Genomic DNA, 16011 nt, shown 5'->3' with positions numbered 1-16011 from the left:
GAAAGAACCATGAGACTAGACTTAGACTTAATGAATGTCAACTTAAAATAGAGTTACTTTAATTGTGTTTTAACCTTTGAAAAACATTCAAAGTTGTTTAGTTAACTGTGAAAAAATAACAAACAAAAGTTTAGAATTAAAACACTCTAAAAGTGTAATCTCTGTTTTAATTATTTATCTTACATAAATTGTTTTTCTTCCTCAGCATGTTTGCAAATTAGACATTGCATTCAGTACCTAATTCAATCCCTTAAGCATTTATTTGCGCCAATAGAAATTGCTTAACCAAATTAATGAAGAAGATTTTAGGGATCTTTGACAAATGGTTAATCCCAAAAGTACAAGATAATACAGAAGCATCATATGACAAATCAATGAGGCAATTAATCTCAAGTTGGAGACGTCATCTACGATCACATTTGCAGAATACAAAATTCTCAAGGAGAAGCCTCTTGAGCAAAATATAATAGGTTTCTCGGCTACAAATTGCTCTCTCTATTGTGGCAACTCAAACCCAAAGCTGAAAGAATAGAAGATAGTATTTAGCTTCCACTGGTAGCTGGGACTGATGCCGGCTTTGCATCCTCTGCTTTCTCATGCTCCTTATTCAACATCTGAAAATAAATTTGTAAATTAAATAATTATCCAGATTCCTGACCTTGGAAATACTTAGAGATTAGCATTCGTACCAGGAGGGAGAATAACTGTTCTTACCTTGTTATTGATCAAGTTATGGAGCGCGATCACGCTTCGTATGAGGGATGACAAATATATAACCAACATCATGTCATTGGTTTTCACTGCACAAAATGAGAACATAAGAACAAGGGTCCAAGAAAGGTAACAGATGCCTAACTTGGAACAGAATAGAACACATGTTTTGGCTCAGGTTACCTGCAAAGGCCTTGATTAATTCAGTAACGTTGAGGTTTGGTAGCAAGTTGAATACATCCTGCAGTTTTGACATATGCATAAACTATATAAAACCAGGAAAAAGAATACAGGACAATTTGCAAAGAGGCATCTCAATACAACTTGTCAAACCCAAAACTTTTTTCCACTCATCATTTACAAGATAAGACATGGGAAACACTATTTTCCATCGGATGCTCTAACAGAAACAAAATGTCAGAATATAAATCCACCAAGCATATTCCAACCACTCATTTGTTTTGTTCTGGCATGGACAACCTTTATTATGAGGTTCCAAATAAAAGTATAGAAAAATTGGCAGAATCATAAGAAATATACCTGTAGATGGTAAAGTATCTCATGGTTTAGTGGAAGCTTCTCATCAATGACAAGATCAAGGTAACCACGTATCTCTCTCAGTCGTGCATCTAAACCCTTTAATGCTGTAAGTTTTCCAGTAACCTGTAAGACAGAAGGTAACTAAGTTGGGAATGAAAAATAAAAGCTCAAAAATCCAATATATATTTCTAAATCAACTAAAGTATGTGGCAGCTAGCCAAAGGACAAAACATATATATATATAACCTCAGTTGCTAGTGTGCTAATAGTTGTATCCTTCACATCCCTTAGCAAGTGTTCCACTCCTGTTGATGGGATAAGGAAGTTCACTAATTAAATTCTAATTTTTCAGAATCAAATGACAATCATATCAACTCTGGAAAATAGCTAAATTTATAGTGAAAAATATTCATTTTTTACCATACCAATTTCCTCAACCTCATGAGCAGCAATTTCTGAAAGCACATGAACAAAAACTTTCTGGCTTTTTTGGGTGGCATTCTGCAAGCATTTTCAAGTATTAATCCAATCTCCAATGAGCATAAAGGGGAAACGACAACAAAATGACACTCTGATTTGTATCTTTCACTCCTTATCATCATGGATGCTACTTCAATAACCACAGTAATTATCAGGTTAATAAGATGCAGCAACTGCAAAGCAAACTTGATATCTTCCTACCTCCTTAACCTCTTCAACATCATAATAGGCCTTAGTGGGTATTCCAAGCTCCTTAGGTTGAACATCAATAATGACCAAGACAGGGTTTGGGACATAGCTAAAAACCAAAACAACTTGATCAAAAAATAAACTCCAATCCAAAAAATAAAAACAGACTTTTCAAGAATAAATAAAAAGGGTGTACATAATAGTACTTGTGGAATAGCCTGTGAATGTCTAGATCATTCTCACGTAGTTTTGGGCCTGTACTATACCAACCAACAACGTGCTCCTTGGCTGAGATACAAATTCACATCATCAGAGAGTAAAATACAGATCATCCTTTACAAGAACATGGCAAATTAATTACCATTAATCCTTTTGAACATTGAAAACATTGATTCATGGTAGTTGTGGTCAAGAAACCATATGCTTGGATCCTTCTCATCTTCTTCAAAGGGCACTGAAAACAAAGATGGTACCTTTTAGAAGTATAAACCAATGATCACTTCCTCACTGGATGAGAAAAATAAGTTTAGTGCAACAAATAGCCAATTATATTGCTCAGCTAAAGAAGAATATAATGATCCCATTCAAGTAGCCCCTCCATTACTAAGGCCCAAATTAGCATGTTCCCAAAGGGAAAAAATTAACTAACTTCTATAGTTTTATGAATGAGATCTACAAATTTAAGAAAAAATGAAAACTATAAAACATTTTCATGCACCAGAAGGAGCCTAATCTTCACATATAATCTAGTAGTATATAGTTATACCTCAATGTTTAAAAACACAGTTCTTAAATTTTTCTACAGAAAAAAAAAATTATTGGATAGAGAAAGAGAAGTACAGACAATGGATGAGTAGTTAGCCTCCCAAAGAAAAAGGAATACAAAAAGAGAAAAAGCGACCAAAGCTCAATAGGCTACCAGCCAATCCCTGTGCAGTTCTGAAATTAATACCAAGAAGAATCAGGACCATAAATATTTTACCAATCACATTTTCGTCACTCTTTCCTATTCCATGCTAGATTGCCAAGAGATTGATATTTGCAATGTATGGTGGTATTCAGAGATAGGCAGATCCAGATGGTCTGTTAGGATTCATTCAAGCATGCTCCACAAGAGGGTGGCTTGGTCAGCTACCTCTTTAACAGGTTCTTGTAACCAAGCGTTTATGGCGCTTCATGAAGAAACAAGACAACAAGTCAAGAACCACTGAGTTGGCTAAGTAAAGGTTACCATTATGGGGTAAAGCGATATGTGATATTGAACAACTGTCGAAGCCCTGAGGTAGAAATTTGGAAGTGGATTAGAAAAGGGTGATATTGAACAACTGTCCAAGTCCTGAGGTAGAAATTTGAAAGTGGATTAGAAAAGGGTGGGAGTTAGTACTGCACTTGAGGCTTAGTACAAGAAGGGAGATGATATGAACTTTTGGAATGACATTTGGAGTTGGAATACAACTCTGAGTCCCAACTCATTGCTTTTCAAAATGGCGTGGTTAGAGGACTTTTTCCCCTCCATGGCTGAGAAATTTTGTGGAAGATATCCTTCCTTAGGAATCTCATTGCTGGGACGTCAACAATATGGCAACATTCTTCGAGGCTCTATTTAGCGTTAAGAGTGTGCACGGAAAAGAAAGATGAAATGAGGTGGAAACTAAGGAGAGATGTCTTTTGATGTTAATCCATCTATCTCCTAATAAAAGAGCATATGATTGTAGAGCTAGGCAACTTCCCCCCTGAAGCAAAAATGATAAAGCCAAGACATCTCCTGTTGCTAGAGAAGCAACTTTGGGAAAAATACTAACCAATAAAAAACTTAGGAATAGATTCAAGATAACTTGTATTAACATGGCCCGAAGAGAATACAGCCCGTGTATAAAAATGTTTACATTTTTAGCAAAATATCTATAAGGTTTTCAACATCCTCACTAGAGTACAATGGATAGCTCCTTAACAAAAAATTTAGAACCTGGAGTACAAGTATTTAAAATTATCAAAAGCAAATTCAACCCCTTCAAAAGTCTTTCCATTCATCTCTTTCCAAATTGCCTAAAAGGTAGCCAAAGGAGTAAGTCTTAGAGATTTCTTATTCTTTTAAATTTCCTTCCACTCCAACAACTCTTCCCTCATGGTCCCATCAATGACCTAACTCAAACCCAAAAGACTGTAAGCCAAGGTCCAAAGACGGAGAGCGAATGGATAGCAGAGGATATGGTTGCACGTCTCCTCACCACTTTCACACAAAATAGCAGCCAGTAACTAAAATTCCTCCCTTTCTAACAATTTGTCCAACATGAGAGTACTATTCCTAGCCTCTTCCCAAGCAAAAGAAACCACATATGGAATCACCTTCACTTTCTAAATCATATTTGAGGAGAACTTCTCATCAATTCCCCCTCTCTTGGTCAATTGCAAGTAAAGAGATCTCTGACAGTAAGCCGCTCATTCCTGTTGAGACACCATAGAGGCTCGTCCTCAACCTCTCCAGGAACTGACACCTAAGCAAGAGAGTTGAGAAGTCTTATGTATTCATCTACCTCTCAGTTGTTCAAATTCCCTGTTAAAATGACAAACCATGTGCATGCACCAGTGGATCTCACAAGAGCGTCCTTAACAGAAATGTTCTTGTGTTGTGCAATAGCATAGATTGAGGAAAATGTATGAAGAGAGCCCCTCCTTCCATTCACTCATCCCTCCAAAACTTCAGCAGCTCCCCCTGACCCTACTCTCCATTTAACACAATTTTGGAATGGCACCTTTCATGACATTAATCTTCCTCCGCAAGCCAACACCATGCAGCCCCTTGGGATCCATACCTTCCAGAAATATCTAAACCAAACTTTGCCACAATCACCATCCTCCATAAGCTCTCTCTCTCTCCATCATGAACCTCCAAAGCCATTTGCCTTCCAGAGCAATATTGAATTCAACCAAAGATCTTACCCACCCCCAATCGGATGTTTCACCAGAGCCCAAGCCATTGAATGGTACCTCCTCTCCTTTGAATCGCCCCAAAGGAACCTTTGCTAGATTGCCTCTAACCTCTTTGCTACACTTATTGCGATAGTAGACAAAGATATAAAATAAATAGAAATATTGGCTATGGCATTTTGATGAGAGTCAATACCCCTCTTTTAGAAAGTAATATCCTCTTCCAACTTGTAAGCTGAGATTCAGACCTACTCATCACTGGATCCCAGACCAAGATTTCCTTGAATTTTAGTGCCAAGAGGAAGACCTTATATTTCCAATGAAGATTACCACTTCTATACTCCAAGATAGTGCCCAAATCTCTATCCACCCTATTTGCACCCACTTGAACAAGTTCAAATTTTGCCAAATTTATTTTGAGACTAGAGACAGCTTGAAAACACAACAACACACAGTTAATATTGAGAAGGTCCCTTGAATTCTACTTCTATAACAGAAGGGTATCATCAACAAAGAATTAATCACTTCAACCTCATCCATCTTCCTCATCCTCAAGCCCCTAAAAAGACTCTATTCCCTTGCTTTAGTGAGCATTTTATTTAGGGCTTCTATAACTATGACAAACAGCAACTGCGACAACAGGTCCCATCGTCTTAGGCTCCCTAGAAGCTTTAGAAAAAGATGAAACACCACCATTAAGTAGAACCAAGATGTCGAAGATATGCAAATGTTAATCCATCAACCCATATATCCCCAAAATCCATTCTCTCCAACATGTAACATAAGAAATTCACTTGACATGTTCATATGCTCTTCTCCACCTCCAACATGCAAAGCACCCCTTTCATCCCCCGCTTCAACAAGTAATCAATAACTTAGTTATAAGAGTTGCATCAAGGATCTACCTTCCACCCACAAAAGCATGTTGGTTCTCACCCACTACTTTACCCACCAGCTTGGTCAATCTCCTTGCAAGAACCTTAGCAATAATTTTATAGACCTCTTATCAAACCAATTGGTCTAAAATCCTTGATATGATGGACAACCACTGGAACGAAGACCATAAAAGTGGAATTCAAGCTTCTCATGAAGGATCCAGACTCAAGCAAAGATGAGATTAGCCTTTATAGCCCCCCAATTATCCTGAAAAAACTGCACGTCGAAATTGTCTAGTCGTAGGACTTTATCGCCCTTGCAACTCATTAGACCTATACATATATTTCCTTCTCTATGAAAACCTTGCTCAAACAATCTATTGAAATTAAGCCCATCCAAGGTTGATCTCGAAGGCATGACTTGCATACAACTCCTCATAGTCTTGACACCCTCCCTTAGGTCCATATTGCCTTTGACCACTTCACCATTGATCTCTAATTCCTCGATATAGTTATATCTTCTATGATGACTCGCCCAAGAATGAAACAACCTAGAGTTCCTACACCCTTCCTTAATCCACCTGGCTCTCGATCTTTGTTTCCAAGCAACTTCCTCCCTAAGTAGTAAATTAGTCAACTCGAATTGGACTCTCTATCTATTCTAGCTCTCTTCAACTGAAAGACCCTCTCCCCTCTAATCTATCAAGATCCTACAATTTAGAGAACAAAACATCCCTCAAATAATCTGCCCCTAGCTCCTCCTTGCTCCAATTCTTGAGCTTATCTTTGATCATTGCTAATTTGTTAGCTACAACCCTCCACTTCTATCCTCTTTTTTTTTTTTTTAAATAAAAGTGAAGTATTATTATGCACAAGGTACCAAGGGGGTACTGTCCGTATACAAAATAGTTACAGATCTATCAATTGGACCTTCTACTTCTATCCTCATCCCACCACTCCTTGATTTTATCCATAAAGCCATTTATTCTCAAATCTGAATGGATATAGGCCCCATCCAATGTCTTTTTTTTCACAAAGATATCAAGAGAGTACCACCCATGAACAAAGTTTACAAATTAATTAATATATCTATAATATTCCCAAAATCTTTCATCCTATAAATATCATGCCCCAACAAAAAGACCCCAAAAGATTCTAATTTGGATTCTTGAAAGCATTACATCAGGTTTCCATCTTGCTATACACCATTTAATTATCAGCCTTTTATTTTACATCATTTAAATCTTGTACATTCCATAAAATAGTTTTATTAATTACAACAAATTACTTCCAGCTCTCCCTTTCTTACCCTTCTCCCCCTTGCTCATCCTGTCATATTTATCGAATATTGCAATCTTTTGAATTCTCTTTCGTTGTCAAACTCATTCTTCATTTTATACATCAAGCCATGATTTTTAAAGCTTATACTTACTCCCTTGCTATTCACAATTGCCTTGAAAAGATCTAAAGCTTTATCCTTATAACTCTCAAAACTCACCCCCAACAACTTGCGAATTTTTTAAAGTTTTCAAGGATTCAAGCAACATTTTCATCTTTCTGTCCACACAGATATGCAAGGATCCAAGCAACATTTGTCTTTCTTTCCACACAGATATACTTCACTTTCCATCACTACCATTGGCCAAAATTTTTTGGACCCTCACCAACTTCTCTCTCTTTACCTTCTACCCACCACATCCTCGCAACAGATAGCTAAAGCCAAAACCCCACCTTTTGTCTCCTCCCTCTCTTCTGGAATTTGCTTATCACCCCATCTCCTTACTATTATCCTCCCTCAACTCACCAACGTCTCCCTTCTCTCCCTCCAGGACCATAGACAAGGCCCTGCTCCATTCCCAAGCCCATTGAACATAAACTCTCCTCTGAGAAACAATCTGAAGTCAAGAAATTCCCTCCCTCTGCTCGGGCCTCCTCCCAGATCACTAACTTCTTCAGACTCTCTCTCCGTGCCTATTTTCTCTACCAAACGGACCTAGGTTTGTTTCCTCACTTCCATTTCCCCTTCTCAAGCCAAGAAAACTTCTTCCTCTCCTCTAAAAGGCTTTCAACCAGCTCATTCTGTTTATTGGGCTTTAATAGGCCCAACCTGCCTTTAGGCCCTTAAGAGGCCGATTTATGGAACTTAAAAATCTTGAACTTGTACCTCCATTGGGTCCTGTCTCCTCCACCTAGATCCTCGTCCCCACCCCATCCTTCACTACCTCCATAAACGCAAAGCTTTGTGCTGCACTTAGACAAGCCACTACAAACTCCTCTAGTCGAATACAAACTAAGCACCGCCTAAAGCTCGTGGCTTTCTGTCCAAATTCAACTTCTCTGACTACGAAGACGACTTCCCAACCAACTTGAACACAACATCAGCATTTTCCACCATCCTTTCTCCTAGAACCATTTAGGGATAATGATTCTCTTCCGCCTCTCTGTTCTGTTAAAACTAAGAACTTCTCACCCCCCATTTCTCACCTAGCACCACCCACAAGGTATGTTTGGACCCAACCATACTTCTCACCAAGAACCCTTTCCTTCCCCCCAATAAAACCCCTGTGAACTATTCACTAGCCATTCCACCTCCTCAGCACAGAAATTAATGGAGACCCAAATCCCTCTTTTGTTCTCACATACCTCTAGCCCCTCCACCTTTCTTCCCACGGTCTTAAAGTTGAAGTACTTCCTTTCCACAACCAAGAATTTCTTGGCGATAGAAATTGCCATGGAAGTCCTTGCTTTCTAGTGAAAACAACCAAAAAGAACGTTCACGCACTCTCACTTCTAGGATTTTCTCTTTCTAAAAGTAAAAAGATAAACATTGACATAACACTAAAATGATGAACAAGTGGTACTTAAATAAGAATGTGACTCTCCAGGACAACCCTTTCAGTGTTGGTGTTGGACAAATTGGGAGGTGATCCTATCCATTTTGGGGTTGAAATGGGTAGTAGGTGGCTTGGTTTTGGCAGAACTTTGGGAATATTAAGGGATTGTCACAAATAAAGAAAATGAAAAGAATCACTTCCTTGACACAGTTGTCCATTTTCCAGGTCATTTGGATGGGAGGAACAAAAGGGCTTTTTAAGGAAGTATACACCCTTGTGATAAAATTAGGGACAACTGACCTCAGATCCCAAATCTGCAATTCAACTACCATAATCTCACCAATGAGAGAGCTTATACACCTATTAAAGTTTTTCCCATGTACTAAAGCAAATCCGTACTTTTCTAGACAAGTAGCACCCTCTTGGTGCACTGCGAATAATAATGATTTGTTGGCTGTTTAAAAATATTGTCATCTGGTTTTTCAACAAGTTCTACAACCTTGCTCCTTGCAACAACATAACTAAAGTTCCCAAAACACAAGAAAATTTGGCATTCGAGGAAGAAATTATTTTCTTACAGAAAAGAAGGCCTCTAACTGGAGCTAAACATGTATTATTAATGTTGAATAACATTAATCCCCACTCATTTCCTCCAATTTGAAGTTCCACACAGCTTACAAAAAGTGAGGCCTAAACCTAACAAGCAAGGAAACCTAAACAGCGACACTTAGTAATATGATCGACAGTCTTTGGAAAAAAAAATATATAAATGAAGTTAAGCCCAAAAATCATCCACAAATTAGGAATAATAACAAAACAAAGGTCAATCAAAAGTGAACACATAAGCTTGAAAACGAGTAATCAAGCAGCAACAATTATGAGATTTTATTTATCAAAACCCTAGTGCATCCCATCATTGTCTCATACGCCTTGACCGTCAAAAGCCACAGCCCTCATTTCAAACTGCCAAGAAAAAGAAAGCACACATACTAGAAACCTAAGTTTCGCCTATTATACATTGCATTTTATCGACCACCAAAAACGAAATGGAACAACTTCAGATCCAACAGAAAATAAATTACCAAAGAAAAGTTAGGAGTAGACCTGCATAGCTGTTGGTCACATCGACGGTGCCCTTGAAGGAAGTGCCGAGTAGGACACCCACGACTCTTTTGCGAGTGTCCTTAGCAACTCGGTTGTAGTTGTCAACAATGCTCAGTAGCACCAGGGGGTGCACTATCACCTTTTCAATGGGTCTCGATGATATTTGTTGGGTCTTTATCACGTCCATAGCCGAACCTCCGGTTTGCCTTCCTACGATATATTCTGTAAATTTTCCTCCCCTTGCTCTGCGTTGCCCTTCTATTCCTTCGGTTAGGCGCAGTGTTTTTGTTTCCTGCTTAACAGGTAGACAAAAAGAGGATACCTCCTTCACGGAATTGGTTCAGCTTCAGCTGCCTTCGTAATTTTTTTATATTTTAGAATTCAAAAAAAAAAATTATTTTATTTTAAAATTAATTTTTAAATTAGATTTAGAAATCTTACCAGTTTATTATTCTAGAGAATTGAGATTATTTATTTACATATTATAAGTCGTGCCAACATTTTATTTTAATCTTCACTTTCATGGATATTAAAAAAAAAAAAAGAGTGTTTTAGTTTCTTAATTTTGATTATAAAATGTAGAAACTTAACGCTGCATTCCTAATTATTAAGTTGTTATTTTATTTAATTGAATTACTTAAGTACTGTCTTAATATCTTTGAATCTAAATCACAAAAATTAAAAACAAATATATATAATTACTGTACAACTACACTTTATTTTTTTTTAATTAAAATGCATAATTTTTTATTTTTAATAAAATTTTATTTACTTTTTACCACAGTTTTTAAGCAATCTGATTTTGTTTTGCTAATTTTCATCTCCTTCTTCCACAAGAACTAGATTTGGTCCCAAAAATTCATTTCAAAATTACTATATTTAGTTTGGGTTTGTTATAAAGATATTTTGGTGATAATTGTTTTGGAACGTATGAACTGTATGGTCTGTGAAATTATCTGCTCGCAAACAAACATATTAAGGTGTGTTAGTAACCCTCGTGTGGAAGTATTTAATTGTCCCCCTATAGCAACCTGATAGATTGAATATATATGTACACACTGACACACACACAATATATGTACAAATAATATCATAAAAAATATTTTAATAAGTACAATATAAATTTTGGGTATTCGGGTGCAGACAAACCAGAGTTGGGACCTGACAGGTGGTGGAGGAGGTTTTGTGCTGCTTATGGTGAATCTACTTGGAATGGAAAGTTGTTTGTTGATCGTTCGTTCATCCATCGGCTTAATAAGGAAATATTTATATGAGTGGAAACAGGCAAAAGGTATCAGCATAAACCACAACCAATTTTCTACCAACTCTGTTACGTGGTAGACTCCTGTGGATGGTTCAATTTATGATACAGACTCATAACTTGGCTATGGAGCCACCTTTCGGGACTCGTCGGGAAGAGTTATGAAGGCTCTATCGGGAAGGAGACCGGGCTGTCAGATCACTGTTACTTGTTCGAATTACTTGGGTGTCAGAGAATGTTGCAATACATATCTTCAAATATCTCCGGACCAAACATCCTGGAAGTCGACACACTTACACAAAAAAAACCTGATAATTCTGAGTTTGTATTTATAGTAGAGGATTGCATGAAGTTGCTCTCACTCTCAAACAAAATATATCTGCTACTTTGATCAAAAGACAAGGAAACGTAGTAGCCCATCGAATTGCTCAGGATGCCCGTTTTTACTCCAACAAAATATAATGTATGAGAGACTTTACCTCCCGCCCGACATGTATTGTTTTAATTAAATTAATAAAAAAATATTTATTTTTTAAAAAAATAAATACAATATAAAATATATCTATTGTGAAAAAATTATAGAACTACTTAGGCTTTATTTTTAAAAAATTTTATAGATTGAAAAAATAAGAGATATTTAAAAAAAAAAATCAACTAAGATATACATATTTTAGTTAGCAATATGTAACATTCAATAAGTCATTGACAATATCATAAAAAAAAATTCAATTATATGATTATTAGAACTGACATAAAATCATGTCATTGTTAGGTTATTATTTAATCCTTATAAAACAACAAATATGATCATTAAATAAAGTTAATAGATAAGTAAATCATATATAACAAGAAGCAAAAGATGATCTCTATATTTTTATAGGGATACTCTTTTACTTTTTTGTCAAAATTTTTTTAATTATTTTTTCTTTAAGTATAAACTAATATGATTTTAAAGTAACCATTTAGAATATAAATTAAAATAAGAATATGTCTCAATATGTAGATAAGTATTTACTATATAAAAAAAAAAAGATATATTATTATCTCAATTTATTATTTTAAAAAAGTTAAAATAATAATTTAATCCTTATGTTTTTTATTTTTATTCAAAGTAATTCATATCTCTACTTTATTCTATTTAGTCTCTGTATTTTTCGAAAAAAAATTTTATTTAATCTCTATTAGTTACTAATTTTTGATATCGTTAACTTAAGTTTCACGTATCATTGATTGATCTAATTGTAAATTAAATATCATACTATATAACATATAGTACCTAATATGATATTTGAAAAAAAAAATATTATACGTACCCCAGTTTAGAGCAATTTATGAATTAAAAAAAATCATTAAAATATCTAAACCTTAATTTCCTAAAATTTCCAAAACCACGTTCCTGAACCTCATCCTTCTTCTTCTTCTTCCTCTTCCATTCCCATATTTGCCAACAATATTGTTTTTGGATCTATCAAGGATTTATTATCGTCATTTCTTGCCACTATCCCTAAATGGAGTTCATGTCCTCGAGAATCTCTGAACATCTTGAAAATCTCTCGTTTATGTTTGCCCAAATCAAGAGAAATACTCGTTTCTTCCTCATCAATATTATTTTAGGATATAAAAAAAGTTCGAATTTAAAAATTTTAACAGAATTTATCTTTTTTATTTGTGAATCGATCTAAATCGGTTTACATATAAATTTTAGTAAAAACTATATTAGATGTTATATGATATCTAATATGACATTTAATTTACAACTATATTAATCAAAATATGATATATGTAAATAAATTTAACACGTAACATTTAAGTTAATATTGTCAATAGTTATTAATTGTGAAAAATTAAATCGAAATTTTTTTAAAAAAGTACATGAATTAATTTGGAGCAAAATAGATTCAGAGAGTAATTTAAACACAAATAGATAGTTTGGGACCAAATTACTGTTGTAGCCTCTTGTAAGATACCATTTCCAAAATTAACTTCATAATCAAGTTGTATCATAAAGAATCATGTAAACTCTATAATTCTTCTCAATTAGTATGTCATAGATATATACATTAATTTGTTGCACATTTTTATTAATAATTTAATAATAATCACACTCATTTATTTTTATAAATCAATTTAATTTTTTATTAAGAAAGAAATATAATACTACAAAAGTATATACTATCATAGAAAGTAAATTTTTTAAAAATTCTATTAACATTTTGGGTAAATAAATAAACTTCAAGCATGGTTAATGGATTTTTTTGGTGACATAAGTGTTTTTAAGTTAATTTTCATGCATTAGATTATAAGCCTATCTCTCGATGGTTTTAAAGATATATTTTTTATATAGATGTCTTTAAAAATTTTTCTCCTGGAGTGCTATCTATAAAAATCTAACATATCTAATGAAATAATAAATCTGTTATAGATTTTTTTATACATAATTATTATTAGATTTTAGAAAAAATAATTACTTTTTTTAAATTTTTATAGAATGTGAATTATAAAATCATATAAAATTAAATTAAAGTAAACAACTATTTTTTATTTACTCATAAAATTTGAAAAACACCAATTTTTATAAAATTTTTCATACTCTCATTCACCTATACTTTGATGAAGGTTAAATAAATAAGTGATAATCTTAGGATTTTAAAACAATATAGATCTAAAATGCAATAATCATATTTATATTAAATTAAAATGATTATATTTGTAATCGGAAATGTACTTGAATTCGTATTGGAAGAAATCTACGCATAATACGGTAGATTTTTGAAATAGACATGTGGCCTTTTAAATTCTATTTTTCTGCTGATGGGATAACAAGAAAAAGAAACCCTATGTGTGATTCAAAGACTATAACCACCTTTTTATATCATCAAGTTGCATTATTTCTAATTTAACCCATCATAAAATAAAAAATAACGATTTTGGTCTTTACACATAAAAGAGACTCATATTTTATCAAATGGATTAAGACTCAATATCCATAACCGATTACTTTAAACGAGCCAAATAAAATCGATAGTCTTTATACACAATAAAACTCATATTAAGCTCACACGATCTATAACGACCCCGGAAATCCAAAAGAAAATATATAATAATTTAAGTGCGGAAACGAAATAAAAGGTTAAAGTTTACATTCCTTACACAATAACTTAAAAGTACTAAACAGTATTACGAAATTAATTCTCTGAAAAAAATATGAGAAATAAGAAAATCAATGGAAAATAGAAAATATCTAGCATCTACTCGTAATCTTCTTGCGGATCGAGCTCTGGAACCAAATCCTCTTGATATGAAATAAAGTATGAGCTACACTAACCTAATAAATATATCACACTATATCACCGGCACAGAAGTAAAGGTTGGTATAAAATTAAAAACTACTAATTGAGCATTAAATTTAGTAAATTCATTAATCAATCATAAAATCATTTCTCATTAACTTACTATAGTGCAATTTATGAAAACAACCTATAAAAATAGTAATACCATACAGATCATAATTTCATGAACCATCAGCAATATAGAACGTATTATAAATCCATATTCATTAACAATAAACCAAACCATAACTGTTTCTCTTTTCATCAGCCTACTAGTATCTATAGGGGTTTATAAGGATGTCCCCGCTATACGTGAACCATTTTCTTTAACAATCTTAATTACAGGACCGTCCCCATACCCCGTCTGATATGAGCACCAAAACACTAAACCTCAATACTCTGTCTGGTATGAGGGTGAAGTGGGCCGTCTCCATACCCCGTCCAGTATGAGCAGCAAATTATCAGGTCTCCATACCCCATCCGGTATGAGACAGCATACATGATAGGGTTCTCTATGTACCCGATCAGTCCACAATCTCTTAGAATATCTAGTAAAGTTGTCGTTTCATCTATTCATTAAAATCACACAATTTTCTTACCGTTTAACATTCCTTTTTTCCTGAGTTAGCAGTAAACACATCAATTAAACATACATGCGTTCAAGTCCATAAAATAAATCAGATACCATCATGCATATAAACTGTAAAATCAATCAACAAACAACAATAGATAATTTTCGTTCCGGCTCTATTAGCAACCCATAATTAATTATGCATGTTTACTAAAATCGCATAAAATACCACATTATTTATTTAAACTTCAATTCTATGATAGGAAATAGGGTGATGGATCCTTATTTGATTTAATGCCGAAGAGCTAAACGGTTTATTGTGTCTACGGGTGGTTCCTTGATTTCCTGAATTTTTTCTTCAAAAACTGAAACGCGCTTATAGTACCTATAAATATTCCAAATAAACCCAAATCAGTTCCATGGCTCACTCGGACAATTTTAGAAATCCAACACGGTGGCTCCGCCGTGCTTCGGCGGTGGTCTACCTCGGGTAAGCCATTTTCGGCAGAATTCGGCCGATTTTACATCGATTTCTGCGAATAAACACGTTAAAGGGTCTCGGTTGGCCGAAAGAATATGAAAAACCGAAACTCATTGGCGGCCAAGCTCTCCGGTGCGGCGGCTCCTCTAGCTCATGTTGCGATTGGGTGTTTCGCTTCGGTCAACCTGTAAAGAAGAAAACGATGATCACAAGGTAGAAAAATTACGTGAAACGGGAATCGGGAAGGGCATCATCGGATGCGGTTTGTGAAATTCTCTACGGCGGCACTGTTGGGCTTTGTCGATATTTTCTGGCCAATTGGCTGGTCTTTTCACTCCGATTTGGCCATGAGTGAGATTAAAATTGAATTTCGTGCAAAAAAAAAAGTTTTACCTTTTTTTGGCGATCGGAAAGTATTCCGGTGCGACGGCAGGTCATGGCAATCGGCTTCCCAGTGGCTGGATCGTCTTCTCCAGCGAGGAGTTCTGACGGTTAGGGTTAGGGTTTGGTACGGATGATGGTTATTTATATCCATTCACTTTTGATCTGTGCCGTCCATCACGTTTGATCTGAACCATCTGATCGCGATTAAATAGGAAGTGAATATGGACCGTTCATCGCGATCTAATTTAGGCCATCATCACGATTCACTATGGGTCGTCCGATCGCTTTTAAATTTGACCGTTCGATTGTGTTCGGAAGGGAGCA

At 35.0% G+C, this 16011-nt stretch overlaps 1 protein-coding gene across 1 annotated transcript; it reads right to left on the bottom strand.

The window, feature by feature from the left end:
- Nucleotides 1–290: 290 nt before the first annotated feature.
- LOC110807718 (26S proteasome non-ATPase regulatory subunit 7 homolog A-like) lies at nucleotides 291–10006 on the bottom strand. Its single transcript, XM_022032924.2, has 10 exons — nucleotides 9662–10006; nucleotides 2282–2374; nucleotides 2127–2208; nucleotides 1933–2029; nucleotides 1677–1752; nucleotides 1498–1556; nucleotides 1252–1374; nucleotides 895–952; nucleotides 715–800; nucleotides 291–614 (listed from the first exon to the last, which is right to left on the bottom strand). Exons 1-10 carry the CDS (start codon nucleotides 9846–9848, stop codon nucleotides 543–545), a joined length of 933 nt encoding a protein of 310 aa, XP_021888616.1. The 5' UTR covers nucleotides 9849–10006; the 3' UTR covers nucleotides 291–542.
- Between the last annotated feature and the right edge of the window lie 6005 nt (nucleotides 10007–16011).

The sequence above is a fragment of the Carica papaya genome, chromosome 8 (assembly GCF_054855325.1).
Source record: "Carica papaya isolate Zhongbai chromosome 8, ASM5485532v1, whole genome shotgun sequence".
NCBI lineage: Eukaryota > Viridiplantae > Streptophyta > Magnoliopsida > Brassicales > Caricaceae > Carica > Carica papaya.
Note: the sequence above shows the minus strand (reverse complement) of the source record. Positions and strands in the feature narration are given on the sequence as shown.

What these genes read in the sequence shown, in the direction of transcription:
- LOC110807718 (XM_022032924.2), bottom strand. Translation starts at nt 9,848, where the DNA reads ATGGACGTGATAAAGACCCAACAAATATCATCGAGACCCATTGAAAAG. An exon ending in TGTGACCAACAGCTATGCAG is followed by an intron (nt 2,375 to 9,661) that starts GTCTACTCCTAA and finishes CTTTGTTTTCAG; the next exon opens with TGCCCTTTGAAGAAGATGAG. An exon ending in TCATGAGGTTGAGGAAATTG is followed by an intron (nt 1,557 to 1,676) that starts GTATGGTAAAAA and finishes TCCCATCAACAG; the next exon opens with GAGTGGAACACTTGCTAAGG.